We start from the raw sequence: 21,073 nt of genomic DNA on the forward strand, positions 1-21,073 counted from the left end.
GATCAGGTCTGGTGCCAGAACTTATTCCAGTAGCTACGGGGATTTGTCTAAGATCTTCAATTTATGGAATTGACTTCGACTCTGCTTTGGTAACCAGTCTGCACCATAGTTCTCTTCCATCCATCTATGGACAACGCTACATTCGGAGTCCATGGTGATGCTCTTGAATGTTTTTTCGTGATTCAAAGCTGTTATCATATTTATCCTACTGTCTCCGCAATTCTTTTCAGTTTGTACGGTGTAACACAAACTAGAATATAGTGGAAGATAATTAATCATGGAATCTCTTTTATGTCCCACTGGATTGATCTTTGAAAGCTTTTTAGTAACCAAAAAATATTTTTTGTTTTCTCTCGGCTCGAAATAATTCAATTGATTGAATTCGAGTTGAGTTGGAGCTCGAATCAAGTCGATTACGCCCAATGTACAAGTGATCAAAATGATCCAATAAAACGTCCGATTTCATTCAATTTGATCCCTTTTTCTTTTCTTCTTTTTTTTGATTTTTGTATGCATCCTTGTATTCCTAGTGTGGATGGATCCCAAAGGCAAACGGGCAATTTTTATTCTACAAGTTTTTGTAAAGAAGCTGGCAAACACTTGGCCCGATAATAGGGATTAACTGAAAGTGCCTTTATTCAAGAAAGACAAATTAAAGCTAGCGTTCCATGCATTGCATGAATCCCAAAGCCCAACAAGAAATCCTTTTCCGTTATTCACCAATTCTTTTTTTCCCAGTGGAAATAATTTCTTTCTAAGCTTTCTGTTTTTGTATGACCTTCTATAGTTGTCCTCTAGTACTACAAACTTTATATATATCCCATAATTTTCTTTCATCACGAAGAAGAAGAAGAAGAAAGCAAGTTCCTTTCTTTTTTTCCTCTTCTTCGGTAAAGTAATTCTTGATTTTTTTTTTTCTTTCACCTCTTCCTTATTTCGTTTGGCCTCCATTATTCATCCAAGAAGTTGAGAATTGGAGAAAGAAGAAAATGGCTGGTGGTTTCTTGCCTTTCCTGACGATGGTTATTCTTCAGCTAGGCTATGCTGGAATGAACATTGTATCAAAACTTGCCATGGATTCAGGCATGAACCCTTTTGTTCATGTTGCTTACAGGCAACTCTTTGCTACCTTATCCATCGCCCCATTTGCTTATTTCTTGGAGAGGTACGTTGCTAGTAGCTGCGGATTTAAGTTGATTTTGCATGTAGAATCAACATTTGATAATCCAGGCAGGAGTTTCTTGAACTTCATTAGAGTCGAAATGTGGTATTCCAATGAAACTGGATTGAGTGTCAAACATTAAAAGCTAATTCACTCAACATACAACCATTTTTTCATGGACTCTGCAGATTTACTTGGACCATCAAAGTGAAATTTTATGATGAATCTCCTCGCTTGATTAAGATAACACTGATTTTTTCTGTGTGCATGTTCATATCGATTGTAGTGCATGATCCTTGTGGTAAAATTTCTTTGATCATTTGATTTTTCTCGTCCAACAATCAAGAATCAAGATAGAGAAGGATTCTCTTTTCAAGTGTGGTCTGTTCACATGAAAGGCACCAAATGCTTTAGACTACTATACTACGGTTATGGACCTGAAGAAATATCAAATTCTTAAAAACCTGGAAACAATATAAAGAAATTGCAACGCATGCTTGATGATGGATGTTTCACGGTTTGTTCGTGCTGTTTCTCACACAAGTCAAGCAGCCAAGCAGAGCAGTACCGCCCGAAATCTGATTTCTGCCTGTTCTTTCTTGCTTTGTCGCCCTTTTCTCGATAGCTGCAGCAGCCCTTTTCTTCTTCTTTTTCCACCTTCTATTTTATCCTGCCTTCTTCCGGTTTCGAAAGATACGTGTTATTTTTTCCTGCTTCAGAAAGCATGGAGACTTTTGAGAGTTTAACCATTAACTCTCCAAAAGAACGTGATGAAAGAGCGATACTCTCTGTACTTAAAATTTTTTTGTCCTGGTTTATATCCTGTACTATTGGTAGTTCATGCAATCTGATCTTACTAAGCACATATCCGAGTAGTTGATGAATAGCTCAAACAAAGCTGAAAAGGTGATGAACCAGAACCAATGAGAGAATCTGTCTGTAAACTATAGAGCCATCTCCGAGCAAAAGCCTAACTCTAAGCAGTAATACATACTTTAGCATATATTTCTTGTAAGGATATGTAGCCATTTCTGTTATTGTAAAACGAATAGCTATTTAACTGAAACTCAAGAATCTTGATGTATAAATGCAGGGAAACAAGACCCCGGTTAACATTCTCGATCCTTTTCCACATTTTCATGTGTTCTGTTTTTGGGTAAGTACGCGGCTAAACTCTTATCTTTCTTGGGTTAAGATGCTATATTTGGTACTATCACTTTGCATAGGTAGATTTATGCAATATTGGAAAGTATTCCATCAAGGATAGTTAGTTCTGAAGCTAGAATCTTCTAACTTAGGCTGAAAATACAGGGCAACCGTGAACCAAATCACATATTTTGTGGGGCTAAAGAATTCTTCTCCAACTATTGCTTGTGCCTTGTCAAACCTAAGCCCAGCAGTCACATTTATCCTGGCTGTGCCTTTAGGGTAATTTTCTTCTTCCCTCTACAGAATGCAAATTCTACTCCTTTCTTTTTGCCAAAAAAGGCACACTTGGTTCAAAGGATTTTACGTGTTGCTAATACGTGTTTGACAGATTAGAAAGTGCAGGACTGAGGGCTAAGGCAGGACAGGCCAAGGTATTAGGGACTGTTGTGTGTGTTGGTGGTGCCATTCTATTGTCATTTTACCACGGGCCAGTTGTCGGTGTGGGGCAGTCAAGAATTCATTGGAAATTTGCGGACAACTTGAGGAATAAAACTGTTAGCAACCATGTAAATTTTGTACTGGGGCCATTTATGCTGATAGCTAGTTCTGTTTCCTGGGCAGTATGGCTAATTATCCAAGTAAGCATAAGCAAATTCTTTCGGGTCTGCACCTTAAGCTTATCTGTAACCTCCATATGCTGTCACCAGATGAACTAATGATGGCTTCCTATTATTCTATCAGGCCAGGGTGGGCAAGATGTATGCTGCTCCCTATTCTAGCTCAGCATTGACATGTTTCATGGCCAGCATCCAGTGTGCGATTATTGGCTTTTGTTTCGATCACCACTTATCTGCATGGTCGTTATATCCTGCCATCCGAGCAGTCTCAAGTATCTATGCGGTATGAACCACTGCAACATGCACACATTGGAGCTTAAAAGGCACATAAATGGGAGAGCATATGAACAAATGACTTGCTACAATTTGTGATTCAGTCAAGCTGGTCCTTTTACTTTCTGACTACAGATTGCCCCTATTTAGAAGTTGCTTGTTTAGTCATTTTCCTTCTTTTTCCCCTCTTCCCTAGCTTAGACCTATTGATCCGCTTGTTAGGCAACGATTTGTGTTATGATTGTTCTTGTTAAAAACATTCAGCTGATAGGAAAGGACTAATGCAGGATGGGACTTTGCTTTTCAGGGAATTGTCTGTACCGCATTAGCATTTTGCCTCATGTCATGGTGCATCGAACGAAAAGGACCCTTATATGTCTCGGTTTTCAGCCCTTTGCTGCTTGTCATTGTGGCTATTCTCAGTTGGGCAATACTTCAGGAGAAACTATACATTGGAATGTAAGTAAACTAACTACTCAGACAGGAGTACTAATTTTTCAGTTTGATATCCCCCTCATTTACTGCAACTAAACCATTTGTCGCGAATCTTATTTAGGCCAAAACAAAATTTCATGGAAAATCAGAACATAATTGTGTGAGCATTCATTGATGTAGTAGTTGTTGTGGTTGTTGCAGGGTAATAGGATCTACCCTGATTGTTATGGGACTTTACTGCGTCCTCTGGGGAAAGAATGAAGAGATGAAGCCAACTAAAACTCCTGATCAGGAGGTAGATTCTGGGAAGCAGTTTACCATGGAGGATTTGGAATTACAATTGTTCAAGAAGTCAAACACTTCTGCAGGCACGAATGGAGAGAATTAGCAGTATCACTACCTACAGTTCACTGTAATAGCTCCACAATCAAAGTCAAAGATTTTGTGTAACTTGAATCCAATTGGTAACCAGAAATTCAGGCTTCCCTGATTTGCATCTCACTGCAGGTTTATGAACTAGGAGAATGAGTAGTAATAATTGAAATTGATTGAAAATGTTTCTTGATGCTTTGTAGTAATGCCAACTAGAAAAAACCTGAAAGAAGGACTTCATTAGATAAGTTCCCAATTCATTCAGTCCCATATGCTCAATACAATGAAGTGACTCCAATACAGGGGTTTAGTTAACATTCTTCAGAATTTCTTATTTGCCATTTAGAAGGAAAAAAAAAAAAAAAAATCTCTGAGTGCATCAGTTGTGGCTACAGTTACTTCCAGAAAACACAGCATGAAGGATAGTATCCAAAGGCGGACTTCGCGTTCTTCATTAAGGCGCCGGTCCTGGTTTCGATTCCGAGCTTGGGCAGCTTGGGGTATTTTCTCGAGGATCGGTGGGGCCCGCTCTCCTCGGGGTTAAGGGACTAGTCGGGTATAGGCCCGGATACCCTTAACTGAAAAAAAAAAAAAAAAAAAAGGATAGTATCCAAAGGCATTGGTTAAGCTCCTCTTCGAAACTAATGCCTTTGGGGACCATACAAAATAAATTATTTTAAAGTCTTCTGGCCATTTGTAATATTTGTACTTAGAATGAAAATATTAGAACGAATCCCGCACGAAAGTGATGATTGGAAAATGGAAATTGGTGGCATGATGTGTTTTTCTTAAACATAAAATTGTGATATTAACTTCATATCTCTATTCTAAATTCACACTTTGTACAAATTTCTATGCCAATGTTTCCGCTCATTTATACTAGGAAAATCCTAAACTAAGGAATATATAAATGACTTAAACGACATAAACAAACTAATCAATAGCATACGTCATTGATTTCAGGAATTTTTGTATTTGTATCTATCGTTTAAGAATGTCGTGATTCAGAATCGTTTTTTATTGATGAACTCTCGACAGTAATACTACAAACTAACAGGCACCAAAGGTGGAGTAACTTGTGAATGGAAAGAAAGGCAAGTTAGATGATTTTCTTTTCTGTTTTCTTTATGCATAAAAAAAAATTAAATTACATTGGTAACTACGAGCTTGGAAAAAGCAACGAACCCTAGAAGTTAAGAGTGTTGTTCACCTATGAACATAAACATTACTCCGTTGTCAGTGGGAACCATTGTGACACAAATATATTTTTCATCGTGAAAGTGTGGGTTTCTCTCTCTATCTCTCTTACTTTGTTTCCCATAAACTTTGTGATTTCAAGCTATCCTTACAATTAATTTATGTCAGGTTGAGTTTACCATTCCCTCCGTCCTACTTTGATAGTCCTGTATTCCTTTTTCATCTGTCCTAAATTGTAGTCCACTTTCCAATTGAAGAATGTAGTTGTATTTTAATTTTTCTAAAATACTCTTATTCAATGTAAGTAATTGTTAGTATAAACCTACCCCATTTAATGAGAATTGATTCTTTTTTTACCATCAATTCAAGTTCTCATTAAATTGTATCATATTTAATGTGAGGGTATTTTAGGAAAATAGCAATCTAAATTTACTTTTCCAACAAAATTAACTACTTTTTCTTAAACTGTGTGAAAAAAAAAAAACAGGACTATCAAAGTGGGACGGAGAGAGTATATAAATACAAATTCAGAAAAAATATTGGAAAATAAAAAGAGAAAGAATAGAGAGAAAAGCAAAAGAAATAAAGGGGAAAAAAACTTAGAGCCAGTAGAATGGATGGAGATCCTTATCTAAAAACGTCTTATGATCCTTAAGTTAGTATATATAAAGGGAGAGGAAGAAATATGACGTAAAATTTTTTTTTATCAATTTTTCTTTTATCTTATTTATCGTACCACTAAAAAGTTTACTATTAAAACCCTCTAATAATTACCAATAATTACTTATTATTATTTAGTAACACAAAAAAAATCACATTATACAGCCTAATAAAACTTTTTAATTAATAGCTACTTATTATTTTTTTCTTGTAAATTTTTTTAAAATTTACACACGCATAAAGTGTTCATTTTGCACGAGTAACGAATTATACAGGGGGTGGAATGTTATGAAACTGAACAGAAGTGGGCAAAGCAGAAAAAGGCAAAGTTCAGGGAGAACAGCAGTGCATTTTACCCTTTATCTAAACACAGCTACAATAAATAAACGGAGTAGACAACCTAGAAAATAATTTTAACACAGTTCGGTTAAAAAGCAAAAGAAAAGACGCAGCTGCAACTTTGATCGCTGGTGGTCATTATGGCCTCTCCTCCGCTTTGCTCTTTCTGTCACGGCCGCTTTACTTTCTCCTCCTCCAAAACAATTCATGAAGATCTTCTCTATCTTCTTCTCCTTTCTACATTTTTGGGCTCTTTACCAAACTCAGTTCTTGGCGAGTGCAAGAACCCGCCAGTCATATTCAACTTTGGAGATTCCAACTCGGACACTGGTGGACTTGTGGCCGGACTCGGTTACTCCATCAACTTCCCAAATGGTCGCACTTTCTTCCGCCGATCGACCGGCCGGCTCTCTGATGGCCGCCTCATCATTGATTTTCTTTGTATGTTCTCTCTTAATTCTCCATTATCTCATCCACATTGATCACCAATATTCTTCTCTGCAACATTTTTTCTTCTCAGCAAACTATTAAGTTTGTGTTCATTGTACTAAAAAAAAAAACAAAAGAAGAAATACTCCACTTTTTTGTTCCTAGAATATTCATATACTCATTGCATGCAGAACTCGATTGAATATTAAGAGAAAACATTTAGTGTTGTTTTTGTACCACGTTAAATTCTGCAACTGGACTTATCTACAAGGAAAGGTTCCCTGTTTAGAGGGGGGGGGGGTAAAAAAGAAAGGGTAAAAAATCAACAGCAGTCGAACCCATCGATGGGTCTTTTTTTGGCAAGAAAATAGAGTGGAAAAGAGTATTTTAGATTTGTATTTATTTTTTTTTTATCAGCAACGATACATTTGTATAATTTACTCTATTCTAATCTAGGGGGAGGGAGAGGCTAAGGAGGCTGTGGTAGAGGGTTAGTAGGTACACAGATTCAATTAAATCAAGAAAGTGTTCTGATATAACCTTTAAATTTTTTTCGCTGCAAGTGAGATTTAAACCATAACCTATAACCCAAAGAGATACTTAACCCTCACCTATAACCCTTAGATTTTTATTTGGAAGCAAGCATAGTCTTTAGTACACTTGAATCTTAATTCTTAAATTGATGGATGTTTCACAGGCTCGGTGGGGTCCAAATTGCTTGACTTTTTTTGATTTTCTGACTGCTCACTCTGATCTGATGCATGCATCTGTCTGTACGTTAGTAATTAAATTTTTGTCTGGGAAATGTTCTGTTAGCTTAGCTGGCTACGGAGTATGAAATGTGTTTCTTTTTCTTTTTCCTTTTTTTGATAAAGAGGATAATTGCATTCCAATTTCTGCACTAATAGCAATATGTGCATCAAAACTCCCACTTAAAAAAAAATCTATGGGAGAAGAATTTCTCAATAATAAAAAAAAAACCCTAGGAGAAAGCAGCCTCCTATGTATTGATGATGATGATCAGAAATTTTTTATGTTGGTGATAACTTCTGTCGAGTGGTAGATAATTAGTTGATGATTGAGCCTTTTTTTGTTTTTTGTCAATTTCCCACAAGTCCCTACACAAAATTTAGGAATGGCAATGAGGGTGGGTTCCGTCCCCGGTGCCCAAACATTCCCGTTGCCACCGTCACCCGCCTCGCCCCGCCTCCACAAAGCAAAGAATGTATAATTAGTAATTTAGTATAAATGTATTAATACAACAAATAAATAATTTGTATTAGTATAAATATATAACTATTATTATAATGAATAATGTTAATTATATTAGATATACATAATCTAATACTTATAACTAATATATATCCGGGTGACAAGGCAGGGGTATACTCCCGTGTCCCTCGTCCCGCTTTAAAGAAATTAGAGTTGCCTCCCCATCATTTGTCATATGCTAGTCATAAAGCCCTCCCTAAATAATATAACATCAGGTTAATATTTGCTGGATGGTGTAATATCAGAAAATTATAATCAAATTTATGTAAGGATAAATTATCTTTTACCCTCTTATAGTTTGGTATTTTACCGCGTAACCTTCCTATGATTTAAAAATCTATATATAGCACCTTTATAATTTAGGTTAATGTGTCACCATTAGTTTTTCTATTAAAACTAACGGTCAATAGTAAAAAATCAAAGTCAAACTAATTATTTGACAAATTTACCCTTTCATTACTTCTTTTTTTCCTACAAAAATAAAAAAAAAGAAATTGAAATAAAATAGATAAATAAGAAACAAAAAGTACCATTAAAGATTGGTTAAAAAAACCTATAATGATATTTGTAGTTAAAAAAAATTAGGTATTTTTTGTTTCTTATTTATTTCTTTTATAGTTCCCTTCCATCTTTTTTTGTTTCTTATTCATTTATTTTTTATTTCCCTTCCATCTCTTTTGTATTTGGAGAAAATTAAAATTTTGTAGGCCAAAGTATAGGTTTTCAGAATTATCTCTTCTCTTCCGGAGAGAGAGAGAGAAGAAAAGGAAAAAAGAAAAGAGAAAAAAAAGTAGTGAAATGGTAAATTTGTCAATTTATTAGTTTGACTTTGACTTTTTACTATTGACTGTTAGTTTTAATGGAAAAACTAATAGTGATGTTTTAACCCGAATTATAAAAGGTTTATATATAAATTTTTATGCCACAGGGGTTATGTGGTAAAATATCAAACCAGAGAAGGGTAAAAGGTAATTTATCCTTTATGTAATATCCAAAAGATACATTCCCAAGCGGACATGTACCTTCTCGAGATGATAAGAGACAGGGCAGTTTCAATTGATCAAAAGAAAAAGATAAGCACTGGTTTGTTTCAAATTTCAATTCACCATTAGCTTCTTTTATTTAATTTTTTTTTTTTGGGTAGAACTGGCGAGCCCCATTAGCCATTCTCTAGATGTACCAGTTAACCCTTTCACGAGTGCCTTTTCTTTCTCTTTCCTTTTCTATTTTTTGAACTCTGCAGCTTCAAATGGTTGCTATAATTAAAACTTAAATGATGATGTTGTTCAAAGGCGAACCCAAGGGAAAAATTATGAAGATCTTGGCGTTGGAAAGATCATCTTCTGCAACTATTCTTCAGGAAAGAGCAAACAGTCCTCGAATTAACTCTATTGCAATGCTAGATTGGAACTTCGAACTCAATTTCTTCCTAGTCGTGCTTGATGTGTTACTTTGGTTATTACTGGTAAAACATTTCGGTCAAATAATTTCTTTGTGCATAACTATTATCATTGGATATTAAGAACACAAGGGAAGGTATTCAAATATGACAATGCTAACTTAGTTTCAGTTTTGAGACTGTTGAATTGGCTGAAAAGGAATCCAGAAAATATCCATACAAAAAGAAAATTGCACTATGGAGATTATTACTAATTGGGCTGCAATGAAGTTGCAGACTTGTTGAATGCATTAAAAAGGATAGTTCCGCTGGCCTTCACTGTTCTTGGTATAAGAAAGATGGCAATATGGATAAATCCGTCATGGAAAACAACTTATTTTTAATTCTTTGGTGTTCTTCTGAATTACATCCATTGCTTGCTTTTCATCTTCTCTGCTTTCCTTAGTTATGGTGTTCACATGCTTCTGCTTTTGCAGGCCAAAGTGTATACACGACTTTTTTGAGCCCATACCTGGACTCAATGGGATCCACTTTCTTAAATGGTGCCAATTTTGCAATTGCAGGTTCTTCCACATTACCTAAAAATGTACCTTTCTCATTAAATATACAGGTCATGCAGTTTGTTCATTTCAAGGATCGCTCTATTCAACTGGTTGCTGCAGGTAAATTCAACTTCCTTTCTCTTTTTTTAAACGTGATAATATTTAGCTTTGCAATGACTTGGTTTTCTGAGTTTTGAAAATCTTTGATAAGCAAATGTGCGAAAGACAGTATTAATTAACATTCTGACAATTGTTTTGGCTTACAAAAATTCTCCTCTTTCTAGCTGGCTCTACTGTATCTGCACATAAGGGTTGAGACGGGAACTCATAGTAACGTAACATGAAGCTATTATAGGTTATATGACGCAGTAGCTAAGCTACTGTAGCATATTTTTCTTGCACAATCGAAATAGAAACTAAACATGCTGTAATGGTTGAAAATATGATTCAAAATGCCACTTCGGTGCAAAGAATTAGAAACAAAAAGATAATCATCACATGAGATGGAAAACATTTAAAATTATCTTAACCATCCTAGTCGCTGATGTGCACAAACCGGAACAGTTGATTTTCATTGCACAGGGACTCAACTTTGACTGCAAAATAGAATTCTTAGAGATTCATGTAGCTCCATGCCACTGTTAAGTCCTATAAAAATTACTGAATGACCCTGAAAACTTAATTTGACCTATAGCATAGATTATCCTTGTCGATTAATTCTCAGGCTTTTGACTGTTATTTTGGTAGAAAAGCAAAGGGTTGCCTCTAGCTTATTAAGTTTTCATGCTCCATGAAAATAAATGACAGAGATTTAGTTTGCTGTCACTAGCTGACGTAGTTCTTTCCTTCTCACTTGATTGGGAAAACTTTTTCTGTCCATGAATATTATGTCAAGTTATACTGCATGATTCTGCTTTTATGTCTCTAGTGTAGCTGGTGTAAAGTGGAAATTATCAGTTTAGTGCAGCTTTTGGCCAAAGCCATTAATTTTCTTTCATTTGAATGCTTTCTGCATCTAAAAACTGCAGTAGACTAGCAAACCAACCAAAAGATTCTTCTTTTAGGTTCATTGCACTTCATAGGTGATGCAGGTTTCCGCAACGGGCTTTATGTGATTGATATAGGACAAAACGACCTGGCTGATTCATTTGCTAAGAATCTATCCTACAAGGAAGTTGTGAAGAAGATTCCCTCAGTTATATTGGAGATTAAATATGCTGTGGAGGTGAGTTTAGAAATCTTTGCACACTCCACCATCCCCATCCTCACTTTCCAGGTTCTTGGATTTGTGAAGGAAACATCTAACTGCAGCAAGATTAGCCCACAATCAATAGATATCATGATGTGAAGCTGTCAGATTTCCAGTATGATGCTGCTTTTCCAAGTTGCTGAAGAAAATATAAATACATTGAAAATGATGCCAAATACAAAACTTATGTGACGAGTAAATTGATCCTTTATTTGCTTAGGCCAGCTCACAAAAATGACAAGTAGTTGTGTTTTAGAGACGCTAGATCAAGATGCCATGACCTGTACACAAGTTTCCTAAGATCTTACTTGGAAGCTCACTTGTGTTTTATTGAGAAATTGTCTAGATAAATCAATACCAATAAAAATCTTGACTTGTGGAATACTCCTTGCCTTCTGATGTTGGCCGATGTAAAACTTATTTACCTTTCTATATCGAGCACCTATTATTAGCTCATGTGAGCAGTTATCAGGCGAAGATCAACAACCACAACTGTTTCTCTGGAAATGCAGGACATATATGCTCAAGGTGGCAGGAAATTTTGGGTCCATAATACAGGGCCACTGGGATGTCTTCCTCAAAAACTGTCAACAGTTCAAAAAGCTCCAGATGACCTCGATCCATATGGTTGTATTTCGAGCTATAATGATGCTGCAAGAGTTTTCAATGAAGCTCTTCTTCTTTTGTGCGAAGAATTGAGATATGAAAAGAAGGATGCTACTATTGTATATGTAGATGTATACACTATCAAATATGACCTGATAGCCAACTCCACCAAATATGGTAAGCCTCAAGACATTTAGAAATTCTTTCTCTTGTTCCTACCAAGCATGGAGATACTCGTAAAAGGCTTTAATTATCACAATGTAGGAAAAACCTTGCATGAAAGTGCTAGTTTTTCTGAAAGAATCACATCATATGCTTGATGTATCTCTCCAAAATATTTATATATGCAAAGATGTTGCCTTGTCAGTGTAAAGCGAAACTGGGGATACTGTTGAAACAGATACTCCAAACCCAATTTTTAGGATCATCTTCGTTGCATGGTAGTGATTATTTCATATTTTGTCATGCAAGTCCTCTTGTTCTTAATTTAAGAGTATCTATCAATTTTCAGGAATTATCTGCATTTTTCATCTACACGAGCTTTATGCATGTACAGCTTGAAAAATCTTTTATGCTTAAACAGTATCTAGAATCCTTCAACCCTTGACAGCCCTACTCCGAATTGATCACATTTTCCCATCATTGCAGGATTTTCATCTCCCCTCATGGCATGTTGTGGATTTGGAGGACCTCCATATAACTATGATGTTAGGGTGACATGTGGTCATCCAGGCTACCAGGTTTGCGATGAAGACTCAAAAAACGTAAGTTGGGATGGAATCCATTATACTGAAGCTGCAAACAGCATCATAGCCTCAAAAATACTTTCCACTGATTATTCTACTCCAAGAATTGCTTTTGATTATTTCTGCAACTGACTCCAGCATGCTGTATATCCATAATTGTGCATGCACTGCTCAATGTACCATCCCAGTTCTTTGGAAATTTGGGTATCTGATATCTTGTTCGATTAAGTAAAAAATTGTCCTGCAAAGTGATGCACATAAAATGATGGGTCACTTGTCTAGGGCAGTGGTACTGGAAATGGGGCAGGGACAACCGTTCCTGCCAGTGGACGGCCATGATTTGGCCTCAAAATTTTGTGCGGTTCAGATCACGTCTTATAATTCGATTTTCACGCCAAGTGTGGGACCCACAAAAATTTGTTATAAAGTTACGTCGTGTGCAAAGAAAATTACACCGTGTGCAATTGATGTTACTCACAGTGCAAAATGCACACAATCTGCACAAACGATTCCTTGTCCAGTGGTACTGGATCTTTGCTCGAATTCATTTTCTTACAGTACACTAGTGCTTCCCAGTTGCCACCATGCCAAAAAAGAGCAGCTCCTCCTTTTTGGGTCGTCCGATAGGTAGGCAGCACCCCCCGGCCCCACCCCCACCCCCCGTGTCACATGGAATCCTCAGTGGCACATCTTTAATGACAATTCAGTACCACTTCTATATATATATGTCAAATATGCTGTTTATTTAACTTGTCATGTACTGTTTATTTAAATTTCTTCTATCATCACGTGATAAGTGAGATTGATACTGAATTTAGCATCGAGTAATGGCACAGAGGATTCCAACTGCTGCCGCACCGCCCAAACCCTTTTTATAAGTGTTAGTCTTGAATCTAACACTTCCCACTTACAATTCCTCCTCATCGGTAACAGTTTTGATTACCCTTTACAACAATATGTTATTCATTCTTCTTTTTTTTTTGGATAATTCTCAAAGTAGACTACTTTTTTTTCAAATATTGTGCATGAAGGGGTCAAAAGGATAATATTGTATACTTTTCTTTTGCAGAAACATTGAACTTTAGAAAGCCACCTTCGCAAAATATTGACAAAAGAAGGGAAAAACAAAGAAACCTAACAATAAGGTCAACAAAAAGGTCTTTTGCAGTTGGGACGTGGAAAGCAATAAAATTCCGGAAGTGTTCAAGATGGTATTAAAATGTCAAGTAGACGAATCCAAATTGTGGAAAGCAATAAAATTCCGGAAGTGTTCAAGATGGTATTAAAATGTCAAGTAGACGAATCCAAATTGCATACCATCGCCAAACAAAAAATTGGTAACTAATTGGACCATCTTCTTCTAATTCTTCTGTTTATGGTTACCAGAGAAACTACTTTTTTTTTTTTTTTTTATCTCACATGAAATGTGAGAAATTAAATAAATTGTAAATATTCATAAACATGTGATACAATCATGCCTCGGAATAAACTTTTTAGTAATCCTATGAAGTGCTGTTAAACGTAGATGGACAATTAAAAATGCAATTAAATAAAAAGTAACTATTTTTTTTATATAAAATTACATGTAATGATGATTGAGTAATACAACAACTTACGACTCATCAATTACAGCCAAATCACATTTGGTGTGATAAATACTTGAAAAATTAGACAAAACTTACAATAACAAAAGAAACATGCAAAATACAACGATCCACAGTATGAAAATACAAAACTACTACCAAATTGGGTATTACAGAACCTTTTGGATTATTCATGGGTTTATTTGCTTAGCCCATTTGCATTGTTATTTTTTGGAGTCTTTATAAAAAATAAAAAAAAACATTGCATCGATTTGATATATATAAAATAAAAAAATAATTTAAAAGAAAATCTGCTCAAGGAAAACAAAAAAAAAAAAATTTTTGAAGAAGAAAGACAATCCAAACAAAAAAAAGGTTCTGGGTTCTTTCTAATGTACTTCATCATGCACACAATCATGATCATATGCATAGATACTCAATTCGGGAAACTACAACCATCGAATGTGAATCAAATCTCAGCTACAGAACTCCATTCATGTATGATCAAGGTGGTTGATTTGTTCCGTGAAATTGTTGGAACCTCGTCGCGGGATGCCGGACTTGTACAATATTATGGGCTATTGAATTGATGGGATAATAAATCTTATCCATTAACTCAATGGACGTAAGAACTAAAAGTGACAAATAAGTCACTAAAACAGCAATATATTAAAATATCGTAACAAAACTTGTCACTTACTAAAAGGGATAATTGCAGAAACCTTTCCTGAGATTTCTGACATTTGCACTGACCTCCCCTCTAAGTTTTGAAATTGCATTCGCCTCCCTGAACAGTAACAATTCGTTGCAGAAACCTCCCTGACAGTTTTTGTAGAAGTGAGATAAGAAATTTCTTCCAATTTTGCCCTCTTCTTGCTTGACAATTATTATTCGCTTGACAATTGCTTAACTACTTATCTAATTAGTTAATAGTTAAGCTAATTATCTAATTAGTTATTAACTAATTATCTGATTAACTATTAATTAATTAACTAATTAACTAATTATGTAATTATCTAATTAATTAGTCTGTTAATTAGTTAGCTAATTAATTAGTTAATTAGTTAAGCAGTTAATTAGTTTAACATGCAAATAGTTTGTTAGTTTCGGACAAACAATAGCTTTAGTTAATTAGTTAATTAGCTAATTAGATAAATAGAAATTAGTTAATTAATTAATTAGATAATTAGTTAGTTAATTAGTTAAGCAGTTAATTAGTTTAACATGCAAATAGTTTGTTAGTTTCGGATAGACAATAACTTTAGTTAATTAGTTAATTAGATAATTAGTTAATTAGTTAGGGGAGGTCAGTGCTATTTCAAAATTAATAGGGGAGGTCAATGCTATTATTATAAAAGTCAGGGGAGGTTTCTGCAATTATCCCTTAAAATATCGTAACAAAACTTGTCACTTACTAAAATTTGTCTTCCATAATCAATTTCATGTGTCAATTTCAAATCAAATCAATTTCCACTATCCGCTGTCCTCTGGATGTGGTCTACCATCCATATGCGGTAATTATGGCTGCAAGTTTGACCCACCACAGCCCAAATCCCAGAAAAAGGTTCATCTGAGAGCGAGAAAGAGTAGTTGATTTGTTTGTTCATTTTCGTTCAAGGCAATTAATCGTGGCACTTTTTCTTTTTTCTTTTTCAGTATTATTATTATATTATACTCTCCTGTCCATTTGTTAACACGGATAATTTCAGAAACCTCCCCCTGGGGTTTGTAACAATTGTATGTATCTCCCCTGAGGTTTAGAAAATTACGAAAACCTCACCTAGAAAGTATGTTTTGGTAACAAATAGTGATATAAGCACAAAAAATCCAATGAATATCTTTTATTCCCCCTATTTAATTTACAAAACAAGTTAAATTATAAAAGAAATCAAATATCAGCATTACTTGCTAAGTAAAAAGTTTTAAGATAGTTCTTTGCAGCAAAATTTAGACCATCATTTTATAATGTTTGAACTTCTAAATAAGTTGTGAAGAAAATATTTTTAACAAATGCATCCCTACTAGTCCGCTATTTATAAAACTAAGCCAAAAGTCCATTTAAATTACCTTGAAATTGAATATAATGTATTAAGTGAGACGAAGTTAGAACTTTTGGATAAAAAAATATTTGCAAAAAGCGATTTTCCTTTTTTTTCTTTACACCAACTTGTCACTTATAAGTTGTAGAGTTGTCAAGGCTATCATAGTTTTTTCATAATACCAAAAGAGGTAAGTATAAATTTTCAAATATTAAGGGATGCAGTTGCAATTGTCAAAAATGTCAGAAGAGATTTATGAAATTATCCCTTGTTAATATCATGCATATTTTCAGTTTTTGAAAGTCACAAGATAAGAGTCATTCTTTTTAAAAGTCAATGCAATATTTCATTAATTTTTTCACTTTGTCATTTAAAAAAAAAATAGCTTTTTCCATCTACTTATATATTTCTCACACTTTTAAATTTTAAATCTAAGGATAATAATGTAGTATAACTCATCCAAATATAATACTCCCTCCCTTTTTTTATAACTGACGTTTAAGGTTTTGCACACCAATTAAGAAAAGTTTTTCATTGTTGAAATCTATACACTACTTTCCTTTTGTACCCTCATTAATTGTCCAATTCACTCATTAATTCTCTCACTAGAGTATTAAATGGTGCTGTTTTACTAGGCCAAAAGCAAAGAGAGAAGTAATAATTACTAGGAGTAGTAATTAAGAGCCCTGTATTGGTAAAGAGAGATAAAAGGGTAATATTGTGAAAAAATAATTAATGCTGCACGGGAATAATACAACGACAGATAAAAGTACTTAAGAGCAAATTTCTTAAACGTCAATTATAAAAAAAGGGAGGAAGTAATCAATAAGTATAGGTTTCCTTGAAAAATTACTTTCCTAAAAAACGACTCAATTTATGAGATGGAGGGCAAAAAGCATAATAAGCACACCATTTTAGAATAAAGAGTGAGCAAGGAGGCCGACTCTAATTGTGGATGTCGGCGATTAATTCTAAAGTGCCAGGATGAGAAATTCTATTCGGGTACGGAAGTACCTTTTCCCAGTTCAAACCTTGCTAGCTGGGAATGTTTTTGGGACGTAACTAACTACTGAGACGGACGACACAAAAGCTGGCTCTTTACTTTAGTTAGTGGGACAATTTTGTACTTGTGACGGGGCGTTTGTAAAATAAAAAAATGATTAAAAAGATAAAAATGCATATTACAAAATATATTTGTAATATAAACGACTAATTTTTTGACAAATAATTTCTATTCAGATGCAACGGTCAAATATTTTCCTTCCAAGAAGTTGATTAAAGATGAGCAGGAATAGTGCTCAATGAATCCACAGTTGCTAAGGTCACAAAAATTTTTTTTTTGTTCATAAAAATTTGGCGCATTAATCTGATTACTCAATCAAGACTTCTTTCTTAACCAACTTGATCTTTGGGTGCAGGTCTTTACTAAAGGAAACAAAGCATAAAGTGAAGCCCTGATGCAAGGAGCAGTATGTACCTTTATTTTCAAAGCCATGGCCTGTGGGACAATTCTCCAATATTGTAAAGCATTTCTGAGTAGACTAATTATTTAGTTGATTGGTTGATCAAGTCGAAGGATCAACCGGCTTTTGGGGTTCCCTCGGGATTTAGGTTTGTAAAAATTGACGTAAGCTCTTTGGGTTTCGAAAGAAAGTCGAAGGATCAACTATGAAGGTTTACCAACCTGAAGACGGGGTGGCTTTTTTTTAACTATGAAGGCTTACCAACCTGAAGAAGGATAATCTTGCTTTCTCGTGTTTGGATTATTTTGAAAATAAAATTATTGATTAATAAATAGGTTTCTTAATTATCTCTTTTTTTAACTATTTTCTTTTGTGATTAACTTTTATACGTTTTTAGTGTATAGATTTATTATTATTATTATTTTTTGCACAAGCAAGTTTAGATGAAAGACATATTATGACTGTTCAAATTTTAAATTCAGTTTTTGTACATGTGTCATGTATCTATACTTGTTTTAGTGTAAACAAATATTTACACTGATAGCGTATGAAACATTAATCATTTTTTTAAAAATTTTTTCTACATATATCACATAATTATTCTTGAATAATTTCAAATAATCTTCACTCCAAACAAAATGATTTGGTTTTCAAGCAGGCCCCAGCTCTACACCTACCATTCTATATCGTTTTCAAGCCGGCCCAGCTCTTACTGAACCAGCTGAAACTAGTAGTAGGTGAACTTATTCAGAAAACATACCAAAAAAGAAGTTGAATGGACCCAACTTCGTTAAACAATAGCAGCCCCTCAATTGGTGCACCATGGCCTCCTAAAGGCCAAGAAAGAAAGATCAAGGAGGTTTTTCCAATTGGGATTTTTTTTTTGGGTGGTTTCTACACAAGTCTGTAAATTAACACACCAAATATTTATTCAATAACATTTGTAGATAATAGTACAACAATACATAAAACTATGTATGGTGTACCAGTGTGTGCATTTTTTAAAGTTATTGGTGTGTTTGGATCACGAGTTCTTAACATGTTACATCATGGAAAAATACTACGTTCTTTTTTGGGTACGGTATTCAAGATTTTAATCCATTTACATCTTATTGCATCATTTTATTGATTCAAAATCTTAAACTAATTTAAAAGTTGATAATTTTTATTTTACATCAAACAGCAGTGAATTTGATTTCATCGGCAGAGTACCCCTAACGGAACTATAGAACTCTCCTGTATTATAAACACTCCAAAAAAAAGGAAAGCATATTGACTATTAATGTTTTAAATTTACTAGTCATATTTCAAATAACCCGTGTTCTAAACTTACCACTCATACTATATTCGAAGAAGAAATTTATCTTTTCACATTAAAAAAAAAAATCCTTAATCCACTTCTTATTCAGTGCCCTAGGCCTAGGGAAACTAAATAGACAAGCCTTTTACACATATCACTTTAATATATGCTTTCAGAACTGAATCCATGCTAAGGTGCAAGAAGCATTAAACAAGTCATGGCAAAAGTCTCAAAGGTCGGTAGCCTGTCCTGTCAGTTTCGGGTGAGAATTAATGCACATTTATTCATTCACGAAGCTTCTGATGACTTCTTAATTCACACAACTCAAAAAAGAAAGGAAGGAAAAAAAAACGATGGAGCTAAGTATGCATGAATTCTCTATCCATGTTAATTTGAAAACCTGAGTGTAGTATTAAAATTTGTTCTACACCTCAAAAACTTCTATCTAATGCCATAGGTACCGTACCTACTGCACATTAATCAAAATTATTTCCTGCTATTACCATTTAATCAACATGTGCTACAAAGAAAGATTGAGGTCCAAGTCATGATGGTGTTCACCTCCAGCTTTATGATCATCTTGATCTTGAGCTACATCAGCTTCTTTCCTTGAATTTGAAGGGCCTGCTTCTTCTTGGTTTATAATCATACCAGGAGGCGGAGGAGGAGGAGGAGTGCATAACTCCTTCTGAGCTGGTTGATCTTCCATGAAATCTCCGGGCTGGAATGTGGGGTTCCAAACTGCACTTGGCTTGTTCTGATCATGATTAGCCCTTTTCTTCTGATCTTCCTCTAACCTTAACCTATCTGCATTGCTCATAACCATCCTTTCCCTGATATCTCGAGTACTTCTGATTAAAGCAAAGAACGTCTCCATCTTCTCTTCTTCATTATCTTCTTCTGCTTCTGCATCATCCATCTTTCTCTTCTTCCTCTCCCCATCCATACTGCAAAATAACAAGGCTGGAGATGATAAGGGCCTGGCTAGCAGCTTGTTTGGGAATTGAGAATGATGGATAGTGGCCTGAATAGCAGTAGTAAAGATAGATAGTAAAGACAGATATGATTTAGGTGATTGACTTCAACCTGGTCTGTCCAAGTGACCTGCTATGATTTGTATTGCTTTGGTCTTCGCATAGTTATAAAAGAAATCAATTGTCTCTATAACTTTAACACCACAGAACCAACAATTTATTTTGAGATGGGGCACCAGTTCATCTTGGTCAAAAAATATCACGATGCCTCTTGTCAGTACTTTAATTTGTAGGTCATGATCAGAACCACTTCCACTGATTTATAGCATCTGCACTGAAGAACAAAAATCTGATTCTTATCACATTTCACTTCTAAGGTGTCGTCGTGATGAGTGACATATTGCAGATAAGCGTCATTTCTTACGTCAGATGGTGAACGTAATGCTTTGGCCCAACCATTATTCAGTAGCATGATCAGTGATGGCCACCCATAATGGTGACGTTAGATATTCTGATATTGGTGATGATGGCCAATTGCTGGCGGCTTCTTTGTACGAATTTTTTTTTGTTGGGTTGGAATGTTTCTAGGTAAGCACGGTCCCTCCTCCGCAACGCAATGTCACCCTCTATATTTTCCACACGGTTTTTGCCCATACCTCCTCTGAAAGTTTGAATGTGGTTCAATCCACCCACCCTCTGAAAAAGGATGCCCACCACTTCAAGAAATCTACTCAGATTTGATTCCCATCCTATCCCTTCCCTTGAACCGGAAAACTTTTGATAAAAATCCATCCTATCGATTTGGAGCAACTATTGAGCATGTCTATGTCTAGTACTTATTTCAAAACAAATGAAAAAGCATCACGTGAATATATAAAAACCCTCCTCGCTAATTCACATGTCAGGTGGAGTCTACTACAGGATATGTTAAATTGAATCAACCCTTATATATTTACAGCATGACTCTTTCATTGATCTTGGAACAACTATTAGACCTGTCAAATAGTTGCTCTTACCAACATAAAATTTTTGTCCCTTCTTTCTACGACGATGGAATGGGAGAAATGGAAGAAACCTGCAATAACTATCGAGCAACCTGCCTTGGACCTTTGTAATCGTTTGGAGAAATTCTAGTCAAGCCCTCCCATAAGCAGTCTTTTATCAAATAGTTAGGAGTCCAATATTGTGCCCCCTGCGGTTCTAAGATGTCCTAGGTGCATTCTTTCATCCGTAGAGAATGATGGCTTTTGGAATGGTTGAACAAAAT

General features: G+C 35.1%; 3 protein-coding genes across 5 annotated transcripts; 2 read left to right on the top strand and 1 right to left on the bottom strand.

Annotated features, from left to right (window-relative positions):
* The first annotated feature begins 864 nt into the window (after nt 1–864).
* On the top strand, nt 865–4,238 carry LOC113727839 (WAT1-related protein At1g09380-like). Its single transcript, XM_027252205.2, has 7 exons — nt 865–1,165; nt 2,256–2,318; nt 2,474–2,590; nt 2,700–2,949; nt 3,053–3,211; nt 3,509–3,660; nt 3,838–4,238. Exons 1-7 carry the CDS (start codon nt 990–992, stop codon nt 4,022–4,024), a joined length of 1,104 nt encoding a protein of 367 aa, XP_027108006.2. The 5' UTR covers nt 865–989; the 3' UTR covers nt 4,025–4,238.
* A 2,057-nt stretch (nt 4,239–6,295) lies between these two features.
* Nucleotides 6,296–12,646, top strand: LOC113727838 (GDSL esterase/lipase At1g09390). Of its 3 annotated transcripts, none has more exons than XM_027252201.2 (5): nt 6,296–6,645; nt 9,781–9,966; nt 10,911–11,071; nt 11,608–11,878; nt 12,350–12,646. In XM_027252201.2, the coding sequence occupies exons 1-5, from the start codon at nt 6,345–6,347 to the stop codon at nt 12,577–12,579; spliced, it is 1,149 nt and encodes a 382-aa protein (XP_027108002.1). In that variant the 5' UTR covers nt 6,296–6,344; the 3' UTR covers nt 12,580–12,646. The 3 variants fall into 3 exon arrangements, with proteins under 3 accessions (XP_027108002.1, XP_027108003.1, XP_027108004.1); XM_027252202.2 differs by having other exon boundaries at nt 10,929–11,071; XM_027252203.2 differs by having other exon boundaries at nt 10,938–11,071.
* A 6,442-nt stretch (nt 12,647–19,088) lies between these two features.
* On the bottom strand, nt 19,089–20,956 carry LOC113723725 (uncharacterized). The gene is made up of 2 exons (XM_027246700.2): nt 19,919–20,956; nt 19,089–19,779 (listed from the first exon to the last, which is right to left on the bottom strand). Exon 2 carries the CDS (start codon nt 19,776–19,778, stop codon nt 19,353–19,355), a length of 426 nt encoding a protein of 141 aa, XP_027102501.1. The 5' UTR covers nt 19,779; nt 19,919–20,956; the 3' UTR covers nt 19,089–19,352.
* Nucleotides 20,957–21,073: the final 117 nt, after the last annotated feature.

The sequence above is a fragment of the Coffea arabica genome, chromosome 2c, assembly GCF_036785885.1.
Source record: "Coffea arabica cultivar ET-39 chromosome 2c, Coffea Arabica ET-39 HiFi, whole genome shotgun sequence".
Lineage (NCBI taxonomy): Eukaryota > Viridiplantae > Streptophyta > Magnoliopsida > Gentianales > Rubiaceae > Coffea > Coffea arabica.

What these genes read in the sequence shown, in the direction of transcription:
- LOC113727839 (XM_027252205.2), top strand. Translation starts at nt 990, where the DNA reads ATGGCTGGTGGTTTCTTGCCTTTCCTGACGATGGTTATTCTTCAGCTA. An exon ending in TTTGCTTATTTCTTGGAGAG is followed by an intron (nt 1,166 to 2,255) that starts GTACGTTGCTAG and finishes GTATAAATGCAG; the next exon opens with GGAAACAAGACCCCGGTTAA. An exon ending in ATCCTGGCTGTGCCTTTAGG is followed by an intron (nt 2,591 to 2,699) that starts GTAATTTTCTTC and finishes CGTGTTTGACAG; the next exon opens with ATTAGAAAGTGCAGGACTGA.
- LOC113727838 (XM_027252201.2), top strand. Translation starts at nt 6,345, where the DNA reads ATGGCCTCTCCTCCGCTTTGCTCTTTCTGTCACGGCCGCTTTACTTTC. An exon ending in TATTCAACTGGTTGCTGCAG is followed by an intron (nt 9,967 to 10,910) that starts GTAAATTCAACT and finishes TTCTTCTTTTAG; the next exon opens with GTTCATTGCACTTCATAGGT. An exon ending in AGCCAACTCCACCAAATATG is followed by an intron (nt 11,879 to 12,349) that starts GTAAGCCTCAAG and finishes CCATCATTGCAG; the next exon opens with GATTTTCATCTCCCCTCATG.
- LOC113723725 (XM_027246700.2), bottom strand. Translation starts at nt 19,778, where the DNA reads ATGGATGGGGAGAGGAAGAAGAGAAAGATGGATGATGCAGAAGCAGAA.